General features: G+C 33.1%; 5 protein-coding genes across 7 annotated transcripts; 2 read left to right on the top strand and 3 right to left on the bottom strand.

The window, feature by feature from the left end:
- Window positions 1–2140: 2140 nt before the first annotated feature.
- On the bottom strand, window positions 2141–4370 carry LOC118072265 (pre-mRNA-processing factor 19-like). The gene is made up of 4 exons (XM_035091979.1): window positions 4007–4370; window positions 3072–3931; window positions 2861–2999; window positions 2141–2774 (listed from the first exon to the last, which is right to left on the bottom strand). The coding sequence occupies exons 1-3, from the start codon at window positions 4368–4370 to the stop codon at window positions 2970–2972; spliced, it is 1254 nt and encodes a 417-aa protein (XP_034947870.1). The 3' UTR covers window positions 2141–2774; window positions 2861–2969.
- LOC118072278 (uncharacterized) lies at window positions 4330–5968 on the top strand. Its single transcript, XM_035091993.1, has 4 exons — window positions 4330–4466; window positions 4701–4974; window positions 5054–5193; window positions 5341–5968. The coding sequence occupies exons 2-4, from the start codon at window positions 4713–4715 to the stop codon at window positions 5806–5808; spliced, it is 870 nt and encodes a 289-aa protein (XP_034947884.1). The 5' UTR covers window positions 4330–4466; window positions 4701–4712; the 3' UTR covers window positions 5809–5968.
- A 408-nt stretch (window positions 5969–6376) lies between these two features.
- On the bottom strand, window positions 6377–8681 carry LOC118072277 (putative nuclease HARBI1). 2 transcript variants are annotated; one of them, XM_035091991.1, is made up of 6 exons: window positions 8547–8681; window positions 8158–8359; window positions 7788–7994; window positions 7416–7702; window positions 6761–7304; window positions 6377–6567 (listed from the first exon to the last, which is right to left on the bottom strand). In XM_035091991.1, the coding sequence occupies exons 3-6, from the start codon at window positions 7988–7990 to the stop codon at window positions 6558–6560; spliced, it is 1044 nt and encodes a 347-aa protein (XP_034947882.1). In that variant the 5' UTR covers window positions 7991–7994; window positions 8158–8359; window positions 8547–8681; the 3' UTR covers window positions 6377–6557. The 2 variants fall into 2 exon arrangements, with proteins under 2 accessions (XP_034947882.1, XP_034947883.1); XM_035091992.1 differs by lacking the exon at window positions 8547–8681 and adding an exon at window positions 8503–8519.
- Window positions 8663–10135, top strand: LOC118072279 (S-phase kinase-associated protein 1-like). Of its 2 annotated transcripts, none has more exons than XM_035091995.1 (3): window positions 8663–9005; window positions 9182–9478; window positions 9558–10135. In XM_035091995.1, the coding sequence occupies exons 2-3, from the start codon at window positions 9182–9184 to the stop codon at window positions 9711–9713; spliced, it is 453 nt and encodes a 150-aa protein (XP_034947886.1). In that variant the 5' UTR covers window positions 8663–9005; the 3' UTR covers window positions 9714–10135. The 2 variants fall into 2 exon arrangements, with proteins under 2 accessions (XP_034947886.1, XP_034947885.1); XM_035091994.1 differs by having other exon boundaries at window positions 8663–8914.
- A 6065-nt stretch (window positions 10136–16200) lies between these two features.
- Window positions 16201–18569, bottom strand: LOC118072266 (uncharacterized). Its single transcript, XM_035091980.1, has 3 exons — window positions 18382–18569; window positions 17255–17973; window positions 16201–16524 (listed from the first exon to the last, which is right to left on the bottom strand). The coding sequence occupies exons 1-3, from the start codon at window positions 18530–18532 to the stop codon at window positions 16201–16203; spliced, it is 1194 nt and encodes a 397-aa protein (XP_034947871.1). The 5' UTR covers window positions 18533–18569.
- Between the last annotated feature and the right edge of the window lie 2770 nt (window positions 18570–21339).

A 21339-nucleotide genomic window follows, 5' to 3' on the forward strand; every position in this document is an offset into this window, starting at 1 on the left:
CAATTTGCGGAGAGTTCCGACACTTCGCCGGCAAGCTCTACCCCCACTCTCTGTGCCCAAGCCTACAGCTTAGAATTTATAAGCATAAATAAAATAATTGTTATCCTGATAGCTCTGTGGTCAGAGTGTTGGACTTCTGTTTTGCCAGGCAGAGTTCGATCCTAGTCATAGCAAATTTTTTTTTTTCTTTTTTTTCGTTTGAGTAACTTTATATATTTATAAATTTTATTGAAATATTCTTCCAATTAATTACGAAAAAAAACTTGTTTTTCTGAAAATAAGCTGAGGGTGAGGAATGAGTTACTATGAATTCTTTTTTTTAGAAAATGTTGTCTCTAAAAGACTATAGGAATTGATTTTGAACTAATATAAACAACCAACTATTGCATTTATGTAAAATTTTAATGAACAAAAATTGGCTATGACTGGGATCGAATCCTAATCGGTAAAATGAAAGCCTGGTGTTCTAACCACACAGCTAACACATTATCTCGGACATTATGTTCATGTTTATGAGTTGGATAATGCAGGCTTGAGTATGAAGGGTAAGGATAAAGCTTGCCAGCAAAGTGCCGGAACTCCCCGCGGATTGTTTAAACTATTTTTTATTGTTAATAAGTTGTTAAAAAGGCTATTATCAATGTATTTGTACAAAAAAAAAAGGTTAATGGCCCTGTTTAAATATTTTCTCATTTGTCATCGATTAATTGAAAAATAATTTCACATACAAATTGAAATTTGAAACTCATGTTTGGCATGATAAAATTGCAATTACATGCAATTTAATTAAAAAAAAAAAATTTTCCGCAATATTCCTTCTCATTTTTGTTCAAATGCGCCGATCAGCCCGATTTTCAGAATCGGAATCTAAATCAGAAGGATTTAGATAATTCATTGTTCATAAAAATAATGAAAAAATTGATAAAAAAAAATTTTTCTGTGAAAATGTACTTCAATATCTCATTTTTCGAAATAAATCACTACAAAGTGATATTTGTAGCGTTAAGTATTTTTTATCAATTTTCTTAGACGCGACTGGAGCTTTTGTCAATAGTGAAGCTTCAGTCGCGAATAACTTTTTATCTATCATAGATATGAAAATAGTGTCATGTACTTTTTTTATTAAAATTAAATTCTGAACAACTTTTATTTAAAACATTTTTTCATATCTATCATAGAAATCGAGAAATTCGCGATGAGGGGCGGTTTTTCGCGATTTACTCCCCCCCTATGCGTGCCAAACAATTTTAACCTACACCATTGTGTTTCTCGCGAAATTTCCGATCCAGTCATCTATAAATCATCAATTTGGCCGCAGCAAACTAAAATTATCCCATTTCCCTCATTTGACTGGACTATTACGTTTAGATATCATAAGCTTCAGACTTAGTAACAGAGGGTGGAGGATGTGCTTGCTCGTCAACTGTTCGAACTCGTAATCTTCTCTGAAAAATAAGACGGAGATAGATAGATATATTCTGTGCTCTGTCTTGCTCGGAACAGATTATTCTAAAATTTGTTGATTGCTTGGTGCCTTAAGGCTTCCTTTTTGTAGTGCATCCCTGAAAATTATCATTTTTCGAACGATTTCATTGTTACCTACTCAATTTCAATTGATATCGAGCTTCGGTCTTTCGCCGCACAACGCGAGGGCGTGAAGTCAACTCTGGGAAACTATTTCTAAATTATTCAATTTTATACTATGAATTGATTTTTTTGACATTCAGACAGGTGGCAAAGACTGACGCAAACACGAATTTTGGGCGAAAAACGTATAAAAATGAAATAATTAGTTATTTTTCATCTGAATAATGTGGCCGCCATCTTGGAATTTAAGCGCGGCAAGTCAATTCATAATTTGTTCATTATTCTTTCTAATTTTTTCAATAAAAATATTCACTACATACAAAAAATTGTTGTTTACGTCAGTCCGGCATTGATTTCTCTGTAATTTTGTATCTAATTTTATAGAAATAATAGTAAATTGGCGAAGAAATTAGAAATATCCCGATCCCATGTATTTGGATTGGGGGAATCAGTCGCCTCTCTGACTTCAGCCCAGCCTTAAGAAGAGCTATGGCTATAATTATAGCTATAGCTCCTTTAGTGATAAATTTTTTTTAAAATAAAAATGTAATTCTCTAGACAAAAAGTCCATTAATTATTTCCATTAGTTGATCTGCAATAAGACATACAACAGAATTTCTCAAAAGTCCGATTTTCAAAAATTTTTACAGATTGACTCATTGTAATCTTTACCTAAAAGTGTTCAGGTACAGTACCGGACATAAATGCTGTGTGATTTTCTATAAGACGGTATAGGGAAATCACATGTATAACGTTTAAAAAATTAAACAGCATTTATGTCCGGTACTGTATATTATTATCTCAAACTCTTTGTTGTATTCGAGCATAAAATTTTATTACATTCTTAAAGGCCCGAGAGCTCCCAATAGGCAAACCTTTAGAGTCTAAAATTTAGACAATCTTGCTGTATTTCATTTGTTGTTTATTTTTCAATGTTATTGGCAAATATAAGCATTCAATACTTCATTGAATAGAAACAAAATCATAACTGTATTGGATAATGATTTTAGAAGTGAAATCTACTATCTATTCATTCGTTTTTCTATACCAATCCATATAGTTTTAAGGTTCGACCCATGCTGGTTGATGCAATATATTGAGCATGTTTACCAAAACGAACACCAGTTGCTGCAGCAGTATGTTCATTGAAAACCTTGAGTTCTTGCCATTGTTTGCATAAATATACTCTGAGAACAATTTATTGGTCAGATTAGAATAAGTTTATAATCAATTAATTATTTATTATTTATTACACTTTTACAAGGAATTTTACCTGATATCAGACCCAGCAACAGCCAAATATGTTCCGCTTTTGTCGAAAGCTAAATCTCTTACTTCGTATGAATCATCTAATTGCAAAGTCTTGAAATTTTTCAATTTCCTCAAATCCCTTGACTTGCTGGTCCAGCAACCTATCAGCAAATAATTTTTTAGCAATTAATAATAAAATTAAACTCAAAAAATAGTTAAAAAATCAAGTCTACCTTTGTTAATAATCGTCCAGCACGTATATCAGAGAATGCCCAATGTTGATCTAACGACGAACTAAGTAAATAATCACCAGTAGGATGAAGCGACAATCCGGTAACAGGGGCGTCATGAGCTTTTAATAGTAAAGTTGTCTGACTGGTAGCAACATTCCAAATTCGAATTGTAGTATCTGGTGAAGCAGTCATAACAACATCGTCTTCAGGATGATAAACAACCCTAGTAACTTTTTTTGTATGTCCCTTTAATATGGCAACTACCTGCTCGGTGTCTTTATTGAATACTGTAGCATTCTTATCAGCACCTCCTGTTAAAATTTTACTAGTGTCCGTACTATGAATGTCAAGGGCTAAAATTCCCGGTACACTTGCCGAGTGGAGACTTGGATGAGATGCTAGAATTTGGAATATTCGAATATTATCTACAGGAACTAACTCTTCTGGTATAGAACATCCTCGCCGTTTCCTTTCCTGAGTCAAAACAGTTGCTTTTTCCTGTAGGATCTGAATAACATCATCGGTGATTCCAGCTTGCTCTGTGGGTTGTGCTGCTGCACCTCCAGCTTCGACAGCAACTGCTGGTTGAGGAATAGCAGTAGCTTGCATAATTCCACTTGGAGATTTCAGAGATGCAAGAGCTTCTCTAGCAGCTGTTACTTCTTTGGTTAACCTGGCTATTACTCTGCATGCTGCATCATGTTGGTATAAGGCATGTGATAATTCTTGACGCGCCGTCTGCAATTGCTGTCGTAAAGTAAAAGAATGAAGCATCCCTGCGTCCCATTCATCCTGTAAAATCTTTAAAATCGCTGGAATCGAGATCGCACTTGGAGGTTTTGGTTTAACTAAGGGTGATGCTATAATAGATTAAAACGAATTTTATTAGTTTTTGAAGAGAAGTAAATTCCTCATATAAATAATTCAATATTTACCTTTCACTTCAATGAGCTGTTCAACTGTAAGCTCTTTCCCATTAATAGGATCTATTCCATTTTCTGCAATATATTTCTCGATGAGTCTCTTTTCAAAAATACTGCCCGAAACTGGTGAAATTACTGGATGATCCGGCACTTCATTAGAAACTATAGTCGAACTGAGAAAAGAGTTCCTCAGTTGCTTCAATACTTTCGGACTCCCCACTACTGATTTTCTACCCCTTCTACCATGTTTTTTACTACTGCGCAAGCGTACAAGAACACATGAAGAGCATCTAAGGGCGAGTTTCACCACATAGCAGACTGCTATTGTGTACCAACTTAAAATTTTAAAAATGAAAGAAATTACCATTTGTGCCATCTGGCGAGTTCTGGTGAAGTAACTTATGTTCTTGGAAAGAAATTTCAATATGGTTGACCGGCAAAAGTGATTGTAAACAAGAATAAGACTGAATAGGTAAATTTTACTCCTTATAACTTTTCTTTCACTTATTTTACAATAAATATTAGTAAGTATTATTACTGAATCATGTATTAGCTAGAAAATCGTTTATTGAACAAATGTAAACAAATAGTAGCAATTGTTATTAGCATAGAAATTGAAAGAAGTAAGGTTAAAGGCTCATTTATGTTCATACATTTGAATCAATGGAAATGAATGATTCATTTTAATAATGTAATTTCATTCTAGATTATTATTGAAATGTCACAAAAACATTATTCCGTTGATGACAAACTAATACTAATTGATTTGGTAAAGCAACATTCAAAAGTGGTGGAGAATAAGAGAACTGATGCAGTCGGAAATCTCGAAAAAGATGAAGCATGGAGTGTCATAACGGAGACATTCAACAAGAAAGTTGTATTCAAACGAAATACTGCATCCTTGCGAAACTGCTGGCAGCATATAAAACAATGTGCTCGAAAAAATGCAGCACAATCTAAGCAACAAACACGTGCTACAGGTAACCTAATAATAAATAAAATCAATAATAATTCGAACCCAGACTTACTATCAATTATCATTAATACTAATTTTTACAGGTGGAGGTGTTAATACAGGTCAAATGAGTATAATTGATATGGCAGCATTGGAAATAATTCATCCATTCTCTGTAGAAGGCCTACAGAATATATTCGATAGTGATGCTGAAAATGAATGTCCTAACAAAGTAGTGTTTGATGTAAGTTGAATTATTTCATTTTATTCTAGAATTTTTAGATCTTAATACATGCATTAATTTTTATTGAGTTTTCATAGATTTTTAGTTATTAATTGTGACACAAAATGATAATTTAAATAAGAAACATTTAGTTATTATTTTTTATAGCATTTACTTCAAACAAAAAAAATAGAAAAATGGAACAAATGGGACCCGAAGAAGTTAAAAGCATCATTGAGTGCTCCTTTACGTAATGCCGTCAGTAATGTTTCACAGCAAATTCCTAGTACATCCACGGGCATTACTAATGCATCAAGACAAAAGTGGTCTGCAACCGAATTAACGTCTCTTAAAGTAGAAGCTTTTCAATTACTTAAAAAAAGTTTAACTGAAAACCAAGCATTAGAAAAAGAATATCTAAAAACAAAGTTAGCGCAAGAAAATCTCGAACTGGAAATTCTAAAAGCTAAATGTTTTGGTTTGAATAAAATGAAAAAGAACAATTCTAGTAATGATAACATAAAGAAAAATATAGCTAGCCATGCTAAAGTACAAAAACCTGATTATAATGATGAGAATCAACAGACTGCTTCTCAGAATGATGATTCGATTTTGCTTAGTTCCGAATCCGATTAGAGGACATAGATATATGATATATTTAAAAACGAAAGTACAATTTTAACAATATAGTCTAATAACCAAATATTATCGTTCAAGTATTAATTATAGTTCGTTAATTCGTTTTTAAATCTTAATATTTACATGTGAGATTGAGCATATGTTTCTTCTTAAACTTGAATGAAAGAATTATTTCATAAAATTTTATGAATAACGTTTAGTATTCTTCAAAAAAGAATGATCTATGTGCAAAAGTATTGTTATTAGTAGATCAGCATTTAATATGTTAAAAAACAAATTAGTATAAGAAAATGTTATTTAGTTTTGTGAAAAAAAATATATTTTTTATGCACGTGATGAAAGTATTACTATGCAATATGATTGTGATTCTAAGTCGATAAGTATTGCAAGTTCTATCATTAATAAATGTTAAATCATATTTAATTATTAATAACATTAGTACAAAACATGAAAAAATTATTAATTCGTAGTTTAGTAACTCGACATTTTGTATTTTTTTGAGTTAAAAAGATCTTAATATTACTTTTGTGAAAATGGCAACATGTATGATTAAAAAAGTTTAATATACACTGTATAACTTTATTATCACAGTTAAAAATAAATAAACATCTATAAACCTTTGTAAACGACATTCTTATTATTGCATTATCATGTTATTATTTTATTAAATCTTTTTACAGATAATAATCTAAATAGATGTATAGTAGATGTAATGTAGACAATCAAAGCATATCAAAGATACCCATTCAAAGTAAACTGAAACAGAGTAGACTCAATAAATTACAACCCTGGTGGAAATATATCTACAACTTTCTACGTGACTCTACAACAAATTACAATTTTTGACAACATTTTGCATGGTTGTGTAAAATTGTAGTTTGTTGTAGATATATTTCCACCATGGAATATAATATAATAATCATGATATATATTAATTTTCGATACTTACTTATGAAAATAATTATTTATTATATGTCTCTGCTGATTTTGTATAAGTTGCTGATGAGTTTCAGGAATTTGATCATAAGCTCTTTGATTTATTAGCGATTGAGGAATTGCTCTTCTTGTCACATTATATAACACAGCGGATGCAATTATTGCATGCATACTCAACTCTGATTTAAAAAACCTGGAACCTATAGTTAAAACGGCGAACATTCGTCCCCAAACACCAAAACATCTCTCAACCATCGTTCGTGTTCGAATTTGTGACTCATTATAAAGGACTTCAGCTGGAGTCATAGGATTGTGCAATGGTGTCATAATAAATGGCACTTGAGAATATGCAGAATCACCTACAAGCAATGAGTTATAGAATTCACCGTTTTCGAATCGTCTTTTTATTCTAGAATTGTCAAATATGGTAGCATCGTGTGCCGATCCAGGCCAACGTGACACAATATCTATAATCTCCAATCTCGAATTGACAATGACTTGAGTGTTGATTGAAAAAAACGATTTCCTATTCCGGAATAACTCTGCATACTCTCCACCTGTAATATTGATACCTTAAATTGTAATAGTTTACATAATTGATTGAAATTATATACATGTATGTATATATCGCATTATAACAAGATGAGTTATTGTATATGTATACATACCATACGAACAAACCCGAACATGGACGCAATCGATAGCACCCAGGACACGAGGAAAGGCGGCTTGACTAAAATTTTGACTATGAATAGCTCTAATTTCTTGATGAGAAGGCGGTATATAGATGTAACGTTCCCTCAATCCAGCAATTGCTTCTGATACTCTATGCACGATTCGCCAAACGCTAGTTTTGCTAATACCAGTAAAATCTCCTATTGTGATGTAAAATGATCCAGTAGCTAGAAATCTCATAGCTACAAGCATCTGGATCATTGGTGGAATCGCATTATTGCTGAAAATTGAAATGAATGTACATGAAATTGAAATGCCTAGAAATAATCTATTGATATGCGCTTAATATTAAATTTATTACATACAGTGGTGAGTCAGGAGTTATTCTTGCCTCTATTTGCTCAAAAACTACCCTTGTCATTGCTTTGGTTAGGCGAAATCTTTGTACAAAATCTTCGTCATCAAAAGTATCGAACCAATTCATTCGAGGACGAATTATCCGAGACCTTCTGACAATATCATCATCATCATCGTCGTCAAAAAGAATCAGTAGCAAAAGATTATTCATTCTCCTGAACAAAATAAATCATAGCATACAGATAATATTTATGAGAAAAATTAATATAAATTGCAGTTACCTGCACTATATTGAGATAATTAAGAAGTTTATTTATCAATAAGTGATGATTAATGAGTGAATTAAGTGAAAGAAAAGTTATAAGGAGTAAAATTTACCTATTCAGTCTTATTCTTGTTTACAATCACTTTTGCCGGTCAACCATATTGAAATTTCTTTCCAAGAACATAAGTTACTTCACCAGAACTCGCCAGATGGCACAAATGGTAATTTCTTTCATTTTTGAAATTTTAAGTTGGTACACAATAGCAGTCTGCTATGTGGTGAAACTCGCCCTAAGGAACTCTCTTCTCAGTCCGACTATAAAAAATTATGATAATAATAATAATTTAGAAAAGACGCTCATTTTTAAGGTTAGCTTGCCGGTACAATATAACATAACGTATCTTCTATTTGTTAATATTTTTATAATTTTGAAGTAAAATTTTTAATAATATTTATACCGTGAAAAATAAAACTGTTGAAATTATTTTTAGGATTTTCTTACTTGCACCAGAGAGAAGACTTCTTTCTGCTTGCACAAGATAGAGCCATTTTCAATTAAAATTACGCTATAATTGAACCATAGAGATATTATTGTCGAACAACAAAAGAGTTGCTTCAATGCTTTCGGGCTCCCCACCACTAATTTCTTATCCCTTCTACCACGTTTTTGCTACAACACAAACGTACAAGTTGTAGTACAAGAATACATGCAAAACATACAGTACCGGACATAAATGGTGTTCAATTTTTTGAAGGTTATACATGCGATTTTCTTATACCCTCTTATGCAAAATAGGGAAATGACTTCTCTCTACATATAGTGTGACATTTAACTGAAAAATATAACCATGCAACTTCCAATTTTAGATGGTAATTTTTTTTAAAAAACAATTTTAAACATAATACGAAATTTTTATTGTATATTGAAAACATACATCACAACTACATTAATTCGGTCAAGGTAAAGAATAATGTCATTTTTACATATTACTCTGTAACCCCGTCAAAGATGCGGTGATTGAAATTTTTATCACAATAATGAATTCATGCAATTTACACTTGATTCTAAGTGTATTTTTAACAACGATTGTTTGATCTAAAAAAATGATGACCAAATAAATACTTTTACTTCCATAGATGACAACCATCAAACTGCAGACCAATGATGGTGAGATTTTCGAAGTTGATACCAAAATTGCCAAACTCTCAGGAACAATTAAATGTCTGGTGGAAGATTTGAATCCAAATGATGATCAAGATGATGATAGAGAAGATGAAATCATTCCTCTATCCGAAGTCAATTCAACTATTCTCAGAAAAGTCATAGAATGGGCCACTTATCATCAAGATGATCCGTTACCACTAGAAGACAACGATATAATGGTGCCGAAACGAAGTGATGATATTAGCGAGTGGGATGCTAATTTTTTGAAGGTTTATTCTTTATTATATTAGAAAAATATTATTTCCTAAAAAAGATTAAAAATATTAAGATATCAATCATCTTGTTTAGGTCGACCAAAAAATTCTCTTTGAGATTATAGCGGCCGCTAATTATTTGGATGTAAAAGGACTCATGGAAGTTTCTTGCAAAACTGTTGCAAATATGATAAAAGGACGATCACTTGCCGAATTAAGGGCACTTTTTGGGGAGAAAAAATCGGAGTAGTTAAGTGATAAACGAAAATATATTTTTTATTCAATATTAAATTAATTAATATTACGTATCGTTATGCAGTATTTAATTCACAAAGAATAAATTACATATAATTAGCTCAAAACAGCCAGTTCCATTGTGGGACTGCGTTTATTTGATGATGAAATTACTTAAGTTATCTTTCTATTTCACCGTGAATCCAATACATTAATTACATCAGAATTTTGTGATTCAAAGGATACCATTGAATTACTTACTGATCTTACTTTTGATTATATCAGGACTAGAATATGTAAGATGTACGAGTGAACATAGCTCAAATGATAAAAAAGGTTTGTGGCATCTTTATTAAATTATGTTTACAAAAATAAAACTGTTTATACCTTTTTATCTATCGTAGGCGATTATAATACTGTAAATTAAATATTTTAAAATAATATTTGTTAATCATTTTCATTATTAGAATCGATAACTGAAACAAATTTTTGGAAGACTGGCATTTTTATTTTAATCAATTGAATTAAATTTCGATTGTTGATGATATTTGATCAATTAAATCTATTTTATTAGAAACAATCAATTCAAATAAATTATTCCTAATTACATGAAATAATGTAAAGCAATTATACTTGCTTCATCAGATTGAAATGGTATCATGAATCATTTTAGTTATATGTATTGAAATAATTCAACGACGTACTATGTAGCAGAAAAAAATTAATCTGAGCATAAATTAATGTTAAAAGAAATTAAAATGATTCTTCATTATGTTTTGTCTTTTATAAATCATAGAAAGATTTTTTTATTAATTAAAGCGTAAAATTACAAAAGTTGAAGAAATCCAATGATAACTGATTTACTTCCAGCAAGATAAATTTTTTACTATGTCTAATCTAAAAGATTTTTAATTTTTTCTATAAGCTAAGAACTAAGTGAACTTGCTAAAAACAATTTCCATGGTTACTTCAATGGTAACTTTGAATAATGTTCTATTGACATAATTAGTTTTATTAATTACTATTTAAGTTACATACCCATTCTCTAATACTAATAAGATAAATTGACAACTATAATTTAACGTCAGTTAAGAATTTTCAATTTTTCCAGAAGTTGGGAAATAAGAAAAACGACTACAATGATGAGAAACGAAATAGGCAATATAGTAATAAAGCAAGTAAAATATTTCACTTGAAATTTGCTATCAAAACCTTGTGTTGTAACGGAGATTAGAGACAGCAAATTACCTGAAGAACAAGCAGCTTAACTGTCTCGGCTTATTTGAACAATAGAATGCCGGCGTCACCACTAAAGTTTTCCATTAAAATTTCTCATAACTTATGCACAACTCATTTTTTTATACTTGATAATAATTATTTAGTGTATACATATGTTCAATTTATTTATTTTATTAATATCAGCATTTTTTTAAAAAAATGTTTCAAAGCACTATGGTGCCATGTCTGACGTTAAATTTTCTGACGAAAATCTTATGTTTGGTTGCTTCAGAAAAATAGCAACTACACACGTAGATGACAAACGTAGGACAAAGTATCTAAATCTGACGTTGATTTGGCTACTAGAAATGTGGACATAATAAATACTTTTCGGCTACTAAGTTACATCGTCATCCTCTAATACTATTTCTATATCTGAAAATAAATTTTCCAAATAATATAAAAATATTTTTTAATTAAACAAAGCGTAAAAAAAGTCAAAAAAATCCTCCAACAATATCTAACTTACTCATAACAAGATAAATTTGACAAATATGATTTAACGTCAGTCAAGAATTTTCAATTTTTCCACAAATTAGGAAATAAGAAAAATGAAAACGACTACAATGGTTAGAGAAATGAAAGAGGCAGTATAACTAGTTTACTAGTATAGTAGTAAAGTAGGTAAAATTTTTCTCTTGAAAATGGCTGTTAGAGGTTATGTGGATTTAAACAATAATAATAAGACTTAGTTTAATTAGAAATTAGAACTTTATTTATCATGAATATATTATTGAACCGTAATAGACGACCAACTTGAATCAAGTGAAGAGCACGACGAGAGACGTTAGCCGAAAGGCTACGGGGGAAACCGATTAGGGCCGAACACTCGTACAGGCCCTATACACTCAAATATGTCGGAGACGCTGATTTCCAACACTCCCTCCCGTCTTCACATATTTGCGTCAAGTCTCAAATCTCAAATACAAAATATGATATGTTTACAAATATATATGAACTTTTTAACAATAACAAACTTAAATCCAGTTATAGGAACAGATTCAGTCTTTTGGTTCCTTGCTTTGGCAATTGGTCGTCTCATTAACTTCTGTTTCTCCTCTCGTTTAACTCTCATTCTTTAGATTGATCAGATCCATTACCTGTAATTAAAACAAATTAATTTTCAAATGGTTTCAGTCGTTACATTCGTCACTCAGTATTGTCACTCGTCTTGTTCAACACAATTTCTGTCAGTCGTTTAAAAGTCCCATAGGGAAGAGGTTTAGTAAATAGATCTGCTATTTGATTCCTTGAAGGAATCCAGCCTATTTTAATGAAGTTTCTTTCTACACACTCTTTCACATAGTGTTCTCTCACTTCAGTCATATGTCTCAGCTTATTTCCACCACTCGTCTGTGCACTCGCCTCAGCTGCTTTGTTGTCACACCATAGTTGCATTGGAGTAAATGATTGATCCAAGATTATTTTAAGAGAATTGTTCATAGCAATCAACTCTTGACTTGCTTCGCTCATCGCAACGTATTCTGCCTGACAAGTCGATAGTGCTACATAATTTTGTTTATGAGACTTCCAGGCTATTGTATCTCCATACAGTTGTATTAAAAATCCACTCGTTGTGATGGAGCCTTTGCAATCAGCAAAGCTAGCATCCGAATACGCTCTTAGATCATCCTGATTAGACAAATAATTCAGTCCTACATCCGTCGTTCCTTTTAAATATCTAAACACTCGTTTCTCACCATTTTCCAGTCATTATCCACTGGATTTATTTGATGTCTACTTAGCACATTGACTGCATAAGCTATATCTGGTCGTGTTGCACCAGCCAGATACAATAGACTTCCAACAGCTTCTCTATACGGAATATTTTCATTCGTTTTTGTCACTCGTAGCAGCTCTGGATCCTCACTCTCTTCTCTAAGCTTTCGTTCTCTGTTGGCCGCCTGTGTTGTAATCATAGGAGTTTTCTGTGGATGTGATTCTGAAAAATTAAATCTCTTCAGTATCTTCTCTATGTACCGTTTTTGATTCAGGACCAATATTTTATTTTTCCTATCTCTCGTTATACCAATACCCAAAAATTCTTTTGGGTACACCTAAATCTGTCATTTTAAATTCACTTTTTAATCGTTCTTTCACTTCTTTCAGTTTATTCTCATCATTACTTGCAACTAAAATATCATCAACGTACAACAGTAAAATCAAAAACTTCTTATTATTCCGCCAGGTAAACAAACATGGTTCTTCATTGCAATTAATCAGGCCTATACCTAGAGCTACTTCTGTAAACCTTTTGTTCCAACGTTTTGGACTTATTTTCAAACCATATAACGCTCGTTTAGTTTGCATACTTTCTCTCGTCTGTCGGTATCACTTATTTCAATTCCATCAGGTATTTCCATGAAAATTTCCTCATCAATCGTCCCATTGAGGAAAGCAGTTTGCACATCTAGCTGACAAACTTCCAGATCATATTTATTTATAATGGCCAGCACAGCTCGAACTAGTGGTAGTCTGGACACCGGAGCATAAGTCTCTTTCAGCTCGTAGACGTTTCTGTCTTTGAACCCTCGTATAACCAGTCTTGCCTTGTGTCTTATTTCACCATCATCCTTTACTTTCCTTTTAAATACCCATCGAGAATCAATTATATTCGCTCGTTTACCATCACTCGTTAGTTTTGGTCGATCAATGATTTCCCACACGTTATTTTCCGACATTGATTTCAACTCATTATCTACTGCTTCTTTCCAGTAAATAGATTCACTCGATGACATGGCTTGTCTGTAGGTAGCAGGATCCTCATTTATTCTTGCCAGCATTGCACAATACATTTCATCTTCTAGGTTTTCTATTTTTCTATCATAGTCGTCATTTAGTTTAGATGTAAACATAATTTTACCTTCAATTTCTCTATCACTCATGCTTAATTCACTCTGCCCATTATTATTTGTTATTATGTTATCACTCGTCACATTCGTGTCTGTTATTACAGGATTTTTCCTAGGTCTTCCTCTTTTTCTTTTTATTGGAATCTCTCCCTCCGTTTTTAACTTATTAGTACATTCGTTTATATTTTCAGAGAATTCCACAAACCATTTGTCTTTTTCTGTTTTCCACTCTTCAATTGGCCAGTTTCTAATGCTGTCTTTACCGTATTTGTCGCCATAAACCAATTTCTCGTTAAATCGCACATCTCTGCTCTCGTAAAATTTTCCTTCTTCAGGTTTTAAAAATTGGTACCCAGTGGGAGTATAGCCAACTAACACCACTCGTCTTCCTTCGAAACGGAACTTTGGTCCAGTCTTCCGTTGAACTTTAATGTAGGCAATACAGCCAAAACGTTTAAGTTGGTTTATATCAAAATTATGATTTGGTGCAAATCTACTCATAGGAGTTATCATGTCATTTGCTTTATGAGGGGTCCTATTATAGGCATAGACAGCTGCACTCAAAGCCAAATCCCACATGTTCTCGGGTAATTTTGCATCATACATGTAGGCTCGCACCTTCTTCTGTATAGTCTGATTAAACCGCTCTGCAACACCGTTATGTTCAGGGGTATCAGGACTAGAGACCTGTAACTCTGCACCTAATTTATTTAAAACCTCTGTCGTATAACCACCTTTAAATTCAGTTCCCTGGTCAGAGCGTAAATAGCACACTTTGGCATCTTTTCCTAGCAGATTTCGCGCACTCTTCACAAATGCTTCAAAGCAAGCACCCGTATCACTCTTAACTTTCATCGCATATGCCATTGCCAATCGCGAATAGTCATCAATGAATACAGATATAAATTTGTATCCTTTAGGATGAGAAGGTGGACTAATTGGTCCCATCGTATCTGAATGTATAATCTCCAGTGGAGCATTCGCTCGTCTACGCACTGTTTTAAATGGCAACTTGTTTATTTTAGAAACCATACAGATCTCACAATCCATGATCGATTGATCGAACACGATCTTCTGAAGCTCTTTATTCTCGGGTAATTTTCTTTGCAATGCCTTTAAATAATTTACTGAAGCATGCCCCAGCCTGACGTGCCATAACATTGCTTTGTCATAATTTGTTTTATTATTACACTCGTTTAATGGAGATTCAATATCTGTTGTTTCTGTTACTGGCAATTCATTTGGATCGTTAATTTTCCTATCCCATATGGTTGTTTCAAAGTTAAAGTTTTGATACATTTTATTTTTCATGTTTACATTCTGATCATCAGTGATACTTGACTCAGTGTATCCAGTCAGAGTATTACTATTGGTCTTCCTTTCTCTGTCTTCAGTCTGTACTTTGTTCTCCCCATTCGTTCACTCGTACCTCTTCACACGCTTCCACTCGTTTGTTTTCACCCGTTTTCTCTTGCCTGCTCTCAATCGTTTCCACTCTTTCTGTACCGTCTATCGTCTCATCTGTTGTTTTTGATTTCTTTGCTCTCGTACACTCATTATCATTTTCGCTCATATCTGTTCGGTTAATAAAATTTTCTTCAGCACTCGTTTTGTCTTCTGTCGCAATGTTTCGCCACATACATCTTGCTTCATTTACAGTTGTTTTGTAATCACTCGTCAAGTCAGCTAAAATATATTTGTTAGATCTTTCGCATATATTACTCTCGTTTCCAGCCGTATCTCGATTGATTTCCAGTTCAATAATCCAATAGGGTTTATTATAAACACCTGTAATGAATAGCTCATTCGAGACTGGATCAAATATATTTATCCTTTTCTTATCTAAATATATTGCTAATCCCCATTTCAGCGAATTTTCTCAGGGACATAAGATTATCAGAAAGAGCCTCCGCAAATATAACGTTATCAATTTTCATAACTTTGTTATTGTCCAGGATTACTTCAACCTGGCCTACTCCCTCCGTTCTCAGGTCCGCTGAAGGATTTTTATTAGCACATTTTATTGTACCGTAGTCTTTTACGTCCAGGGTCTTAAAAATTATTCTAGAATTTGTGAGATGTTCTGTCGCACCTGAGTCGGCTAAGAACTTGGCTACTAATCTACCTTCGTTATTTACTCTTTCTCTATCATCATTATACTCGTGTAAAATATCATCGTTTCTTAACTTAGAGTTAATATCAGCCAAGAATGACTTACCCTTTGCAGTATCAGCTGATTTCTTATTCCCATCATTATTTGATTTGGGCTGTTTGAAGTTCTTATTAACATATTTGTAGCCACCTCGACCTTTATTTTGATTGAATCTGCCTCTCTTGTATTATAACCTCTCGTATTATCGTCATTTCTCCTTTTCAATGTCTGTCGTCTGTCGTTAATCTGTCCAGATTTTTGTAAGTTTTTATTGTAATTATACCTGCCATTACCTCTTTATAAACTCGACCACTCGTAGATCCTTGCTTCTTTAGTCTTTCCTGTCTTTGAGGACACTCGTCAGCCTTATGGTTTGTGAACTTATTACACTCGTAACATTTCACAACACCTGTTCCTTTTCGGGGGCAATCATAACTGATATGACCAAAATCAGAGCACTCATAACATCTCGCACTCGTACCTTTCTTAACTGTCATTGCTGCTCTGGTCTCTCCTGATTTTGTCTGATTTCGATTTGCCTCTGCCTGCATCAAAAACATTTTCAGACTCTCATAATCTAAACCCTTACCAGTCCCACTCACTCTTATAAACTCAACAGCTTGAACAGAAGGAACCGTGGTCATAATAGCATTATAAATGTGTCGCGTTTTTCCTCCTCAGAAAAGGTCGCAGTGTCTGAGATATTCCCATAATCGCGTATGCAGTTTTCAACCTTTCACAAAACTCAGAAGCACTCTCTTTATCTGGTGAATACTGCATGGTGTGAAAATTCCTTCTAATCATACTAGTAGTTAAATTCACCTCATATCGTTTTAATTCTTTTATTTTATTTAGTATTTCGACAGGATCTTTTAAATGAGCTACCTTTGTGTGATAGTATGACTCTAAACGATTTATGAGAATATCACGCACTTTGAATTTATGTTTTGTCAAAGTATTTGCATCATAATTTTTAGTCGGTTTTTCACTCGTGTCAATTACATACAATAGTTCAAGCGATCTCAATTCTGAAGAAAAATAATCGTAAAAGTATTCAAATTTCGTTTGATTAGTTAATTTGTAATCACGGCGCGTACCCACATCTTTACTTATTATCTCATACTTTATTGCATCTTTAACATCATCAGCTCTAACGTATCTGTCGTCATTCTGTCTTACATTGCTATTTAAATTGTGACCACTCGGTTCTCCCAGATTGATGTCTGAGCTTCTGTTCTGGGTCATGCAACTCACATCAGGTTCACACTCTTTTACCTGTTTTATATTACACTCGATTTTCTCTACTTGTTTACCCAGATCACTCATATTTTGTCGGTTACGACATAACTCTTCCATAATTTCTGATTGCCTTTTCTCCATGCTTTTCATAGTTTCAGTTAAGCTAGCCAACATTTTGGACTGCTGCAACAGCATATTGTCCATGGCATTGAAGCAAGGTATCCAGGCAGTCGCCTTTTCGTCAGTCTTTTGTTTAGTTTCTGTATTTGTGTCATCTAAACAATTTTTATTGTCAGATTTATTCAATAGTTTAGGAACGTTAAATTTCTTTAGAGATATTTTTACCGGTTTTGTCTCAATTATTTTAGGTAGACCTTTACCTTTTGTCTCAGTGGCCAACTGAGTTATATTATCTCCTTCTACATTATGAATCATAGCTCTCGTTGTGTTGACACTCCTCTTATAACTAGTTCCGTCATATCTAGTTCCCTCGTCACTCTTTCCGTCGTCACCACTACTGTCGTCATTCGTTCTGTCGTTACTGATTCTCTCGTCACTCTTTCCGTCGTCACCACTACTGTCGTCATTCGTTCTGTCGTTGCTGATTCTCGTAGCCAACCATTGTTCCTCTACAGGATCAACTATTTCCTGTTTCTTTACAGTACTCGGCAGCACAGCTTTCACACCCTGTTTCTTACATTTGTCCAGCCATACTTCTAGCGCTTTCAACTCCTCTTTGGTAACAAATGTTTTAGCTGCAATATATTGAGAAAGAATAAAAATCTGACATTTGGCAGGATTTTAAATCATGTCGTTAGCTGGATCCACCGAACACAAGTTTCTCCAGACTAAGACGAGCAAGTATACATTTACCCGAACACAAGGTTACACATATACAAACTCTACTCTCATACATAGTAGCCAAATGCACGGCACTCAACCACCAAGCATGAGTAATTTGATTTTAATGGTTTAAAAATTATTATTTAGAATGTCTTCAGACATTCATAGGTCTTTTATTATTCGTGCTTTAAATATGCACAGTTACTCGAGATTTTTAATAATTAAATTTACGATGCATCTTAATTATAATTTCATTTGTATAGCTATACATATTTTCTTGGAAATATTTCAAAAATAAAATAAAAATACCCTTCGCTCACCTGCTTTGTACTCAACACTCGTCTGAGTTTTTAGTGAAATATAATTTTCATGCAGGGATAACTCAATTTCCTCATTTGGGTGGTTTGCTTTAAGCATAAACACACCCTCCAGCTTGACCATAACATTTTCAAATGTCATGTTATCAAGCATTTCATTTAACGTGTCTATTTCAAAAGCTGTAGGAATGAAAAGAATTGTTAGTTTACATGCAAACATATATTTTATAGTTGATCAACTTTTATTTAATTTAGTGTAGCGAGAATTTGGCCCGTAGTTCGAGACAAAGAGCCAGTAATGCGTCCTTTCATTTGTTTGTTTATTATTATCATCTACATTCCTTCGCTCGTTGTCTAGCACTCGTTTTCCCGTTCAACTGTCTGATCATGCGCACAACTCGTCAATTGTCGTCACAATGGACTCTCAAATTCCCGCCAAGCCAAACCTCGCCGCACGATCGTGCTTAGTTTCTAATTTATTTGTACTTAATCATGATATTTTTATACTAGGCCTAGATTTAAATAACCTTTATTCAGTAAAATGAACAATGATTTCTTTGTTTTAGCTAAACATTGGACACTCGTTGACTATTTTCCAAACCGTGTCATCACTCGTCAAACCGCCTTTCATTTAATAATGTATACATTAATTTTCTTGTTCATTTTACTTTAAAAGAACTGATACCAACTCGACGACACTGTCGATCCTTCTTTGTCTTTGTTTTTCAGCCATTGAAACTGCAAGTCTTCTTTGTTAGATTTTCCAAAATCACTTACACGTTTCTCTATACTACACCTTTTATAATTTAACAAACACTTTATTAATCTGCTCAGTGAAAGCGAGCTCTGGGCCCATAACCTGTTAGAGGTTATGTGGATTTAAACAATAATAATAAGACTTAGTTTAATTAGAAATTAGAACTTTATTTATCAATGAATATATTATTGAACCGTAATAGACGACCAACTTGAATCAAGTGAAGAGCACGACGAGAGACGTTAGCCGAAAGGCTACGGGGGAAACCGATTAGGGCCGAACACTCGTACAGGCCCTATACACTCAAATATGTCGGAGACGCTGATTTCCAACAATGGCCATCATAACCTTTTGCTGCAACGGAATATTGAAATTGGGGATAGCAGAAAACTACCTGAAGAACAATGTAGTACTTTTGAACATATTATAGAAATCCATTAGTCTAAAATTTAGAACAGGCATGGGTAATAAGTGGGACTTCTCGAAGTCCCTGTGACTGAGTACCTGAGTTACTTAATATAATTTTCATTGTGGATCTTATTGTACGAGTACTCTTAATCTTAAAAGGGACTTTGACTTAAAAAACGTTGCCCATGCCTGTTTTAGAATTTTCAAGTTTACTGAATAATTGTTCAACAGTCATGCTCGTCACCAAGCAATGATATGATAATATACAAACTTAGAATCCTAAGTTCTTCAATTTGTATATTACGTTTATGAACAATTAATTATAACGTTTATTAACAATTATCATTTACTTTAGTATGTATGTTTTTTGATATTTTTATGATAAATTCACTTAGAAGTTATAAATCATTTGGTCCAATGAATTGAATATTAATTGTAGTTGTTATTAAATTAATAATTTCATAATTATATAAATGATTATTCATTACATAATTTACTATTTTTTATTTTTTGTGTTAAAGAGATTATAGATATTTTTCTTTATCTCAAATGAACTGAAATGTTAATTAATATTTCAGTTTATTAAGTATTAATACTCAAGGCAATCTCTTTTCTTTCAATACTCTTTTTATATTAGAAGATGATGGAAGAACAGATTATTTTTTGAGAAACATATTATCTTAAAGATAATTTTTAAATAGATTATATCCATGTAAGAATCAATCAGTTATAAAGACTTTGAAAAATAAATATAAATTTATATATCCATAATCAAATGTCAAAAACGTTAGAAAAATAGCGTTTGTACCGTAAAAATGAAAAAAGGCAATAATCTTTGAGTTTAGTAAAGTGGGGTCAATTTTTCAAACTACCAATTGCATTTCTTCATTCTTCATTCACATATTTCCACTACTGACCCAAAATCCCCTCCATGCAGCACAAAGGTCTTCGGCTGAGATAGAGGCTCTTCAATTCTTAGCACCTCCATCAAAGAGCTTTCAGCCTTCGCAGTGTAATAACTTAAATTTGTTTGTTAAGTTGTTACTAAAAAATAGTGATAAGTTCCAAGGGTTCAAACTTCAAGTGTAAAGTGTCATTGTACATTAATTTTAAATGATGGAGTCAATAGAATTTCTAAAAGCTACAGAATCAAGAGACAATGTCGAAGAATACACTCCACTCCAAATGGCTTTGCTCGTAAACGACATTAAAATGGTGAAATTATTGCTTGAAAGTAAAGCAGATCCAAACCAATGTTTTCTTCATGGTAATTGGAAAGGCTCTTCTTTACTTCATTTTGCCTTAACTTCAAGAAGTTGTGCTATGGTCATACTTCTAATCGCATACGGAGCCGACATTTTTGCCATATCCCCTAGAAAAATGCCGCCAATTTACTTAGCTATCAAATATAATCGATTTCCAGTCATTCACTATCTTCTGGAAAATAAAATCAGCCCTGACACTCTCATCACAGAGGACTGTTCTCTTCTGACTTATGCTGTGACAGAAGGAAAAATTATTATAGTCAGATGTATCCTGGCACACAGACCGAGTGTTAATCTTTATCAGCATCAGCAAGTAATTGCAAAAGCAATCTGTCTACGTTCTGGTTATTCAAAAGAATTGGTCAGGATGCTTTACGGATACGGATTTACGTTGAATCCAGCTGACATCACCCCTGAACTGATCCTCGCAGCTATTGACGACGGTCATTACGAAGCTGTCCAGAATCTGCTACAACTGGGTATCGATCCAAATTTTGAAATTATTTCTCAATTTGGAAAAGATGGAACTAT

The sequence above is a fragment of the Chelonus insularis genome, unplaced genomic scaffold (genome assembly GCF_013357705.1).
Source record: "Chelonus insularis isolate UGA/USDA-ARS -01 unplaced genomic scaffold, ASM1335770v1 contig_90_pilon, whole genome shotgun sequence".
NCBI lineage: Eukaryota > Metazoa > Arthropoda > Insecta > Hymenoptera > Braconidae > Chelonus > Chelonus insularis.

Coding starts and splice junctions, on each gene's coding strand:
- LOC118072278 (XM_035091993.1), top strand. CDS start 4,713: ATGTCACAAAAACATTATTCCGTTGATGACAAACTAATACTAATTGAT. Junction 4,975..5,053: donor GCAACAAACACGTGCTACAG/GTAACCTAATAA, acceptor TAATTTTTACAG/GTGGAGGTGTTAATACAGGT. Junction 5,194..5,340: donor CTAACAAAGTAGTGTTTGAT/GTAAGTTGAATT, acceptor TATTTTTTATAG/CATTTACTTCAAACAAAAAA.
- LOC118072265 (XM_035091979.1), bottom strand. CDS start 4,370: ATGGCACAAATGGTAATTTCTTTCATTTTTAAAATTTTAAGTTGGTAC. Junction 3,932..4,006: donor ACAGCTCATTGAAGTGAAAG/GTAAATATTGAA, acceptor AATCTATTATAG/CATCACCCTTAGTTAAACCA. Junction 3,000..3,071: donor CTGGACGATTATTAACAAAG/GTAGACTTGATT, acceptor ATTTGCTGATAG/GTTGCTGGACCAGCAAGTCA.
- LOC118072277 (XM_035091991.1), bottom strand. CDS start 7,990: ATGAATAATCTTTTGCTACTGATTCTTTTTGACGACGATGATGATGAT. Junction 7,703..7,787: donor ATAACTCCTGACTCACCACT/GTATGTAATAAA, acceptor TTCAATTTTCAG/CAATAATGCGATTCCACCAA. Junction 7,305..7,415: donor TGTTCGGGTTTGTTCGTATG/GTATGTATACAT, acceptor TCAATATTACAG/GTGGAGAGTATGCAGAGTTA.
- LOC118072266 (XM_035091980.1), bottom strand. CDS start 18,532: ATGCTTGATAACATGACATTTGAAAATGTTATGGTCAAGCTGGAGGGT. Junction 17,974..18,381: donor GAGTGTTGAGTACAAAGCAG/GTGAGCGAAGGG, acceptor AATATATTGCAG/CTAAAACATTTGTTACCAAA. Junction 16,525..17,254: donor TCGAGTGTAATATAAAACAG/GTAAAAGAGTGT, acceptor TTTTTGATGCAG/GCAGAGGCAAATCGAAATCA.
- LOC118072279 (XM_035091994.1), top strand. Junction 9,479..9,557: donor GGGATGCTAATTTTTTGAAG/GTTTATTCTTTA, acceptor CATCTTGTTTAG/GTCGACCAAAAAATTCTCTT.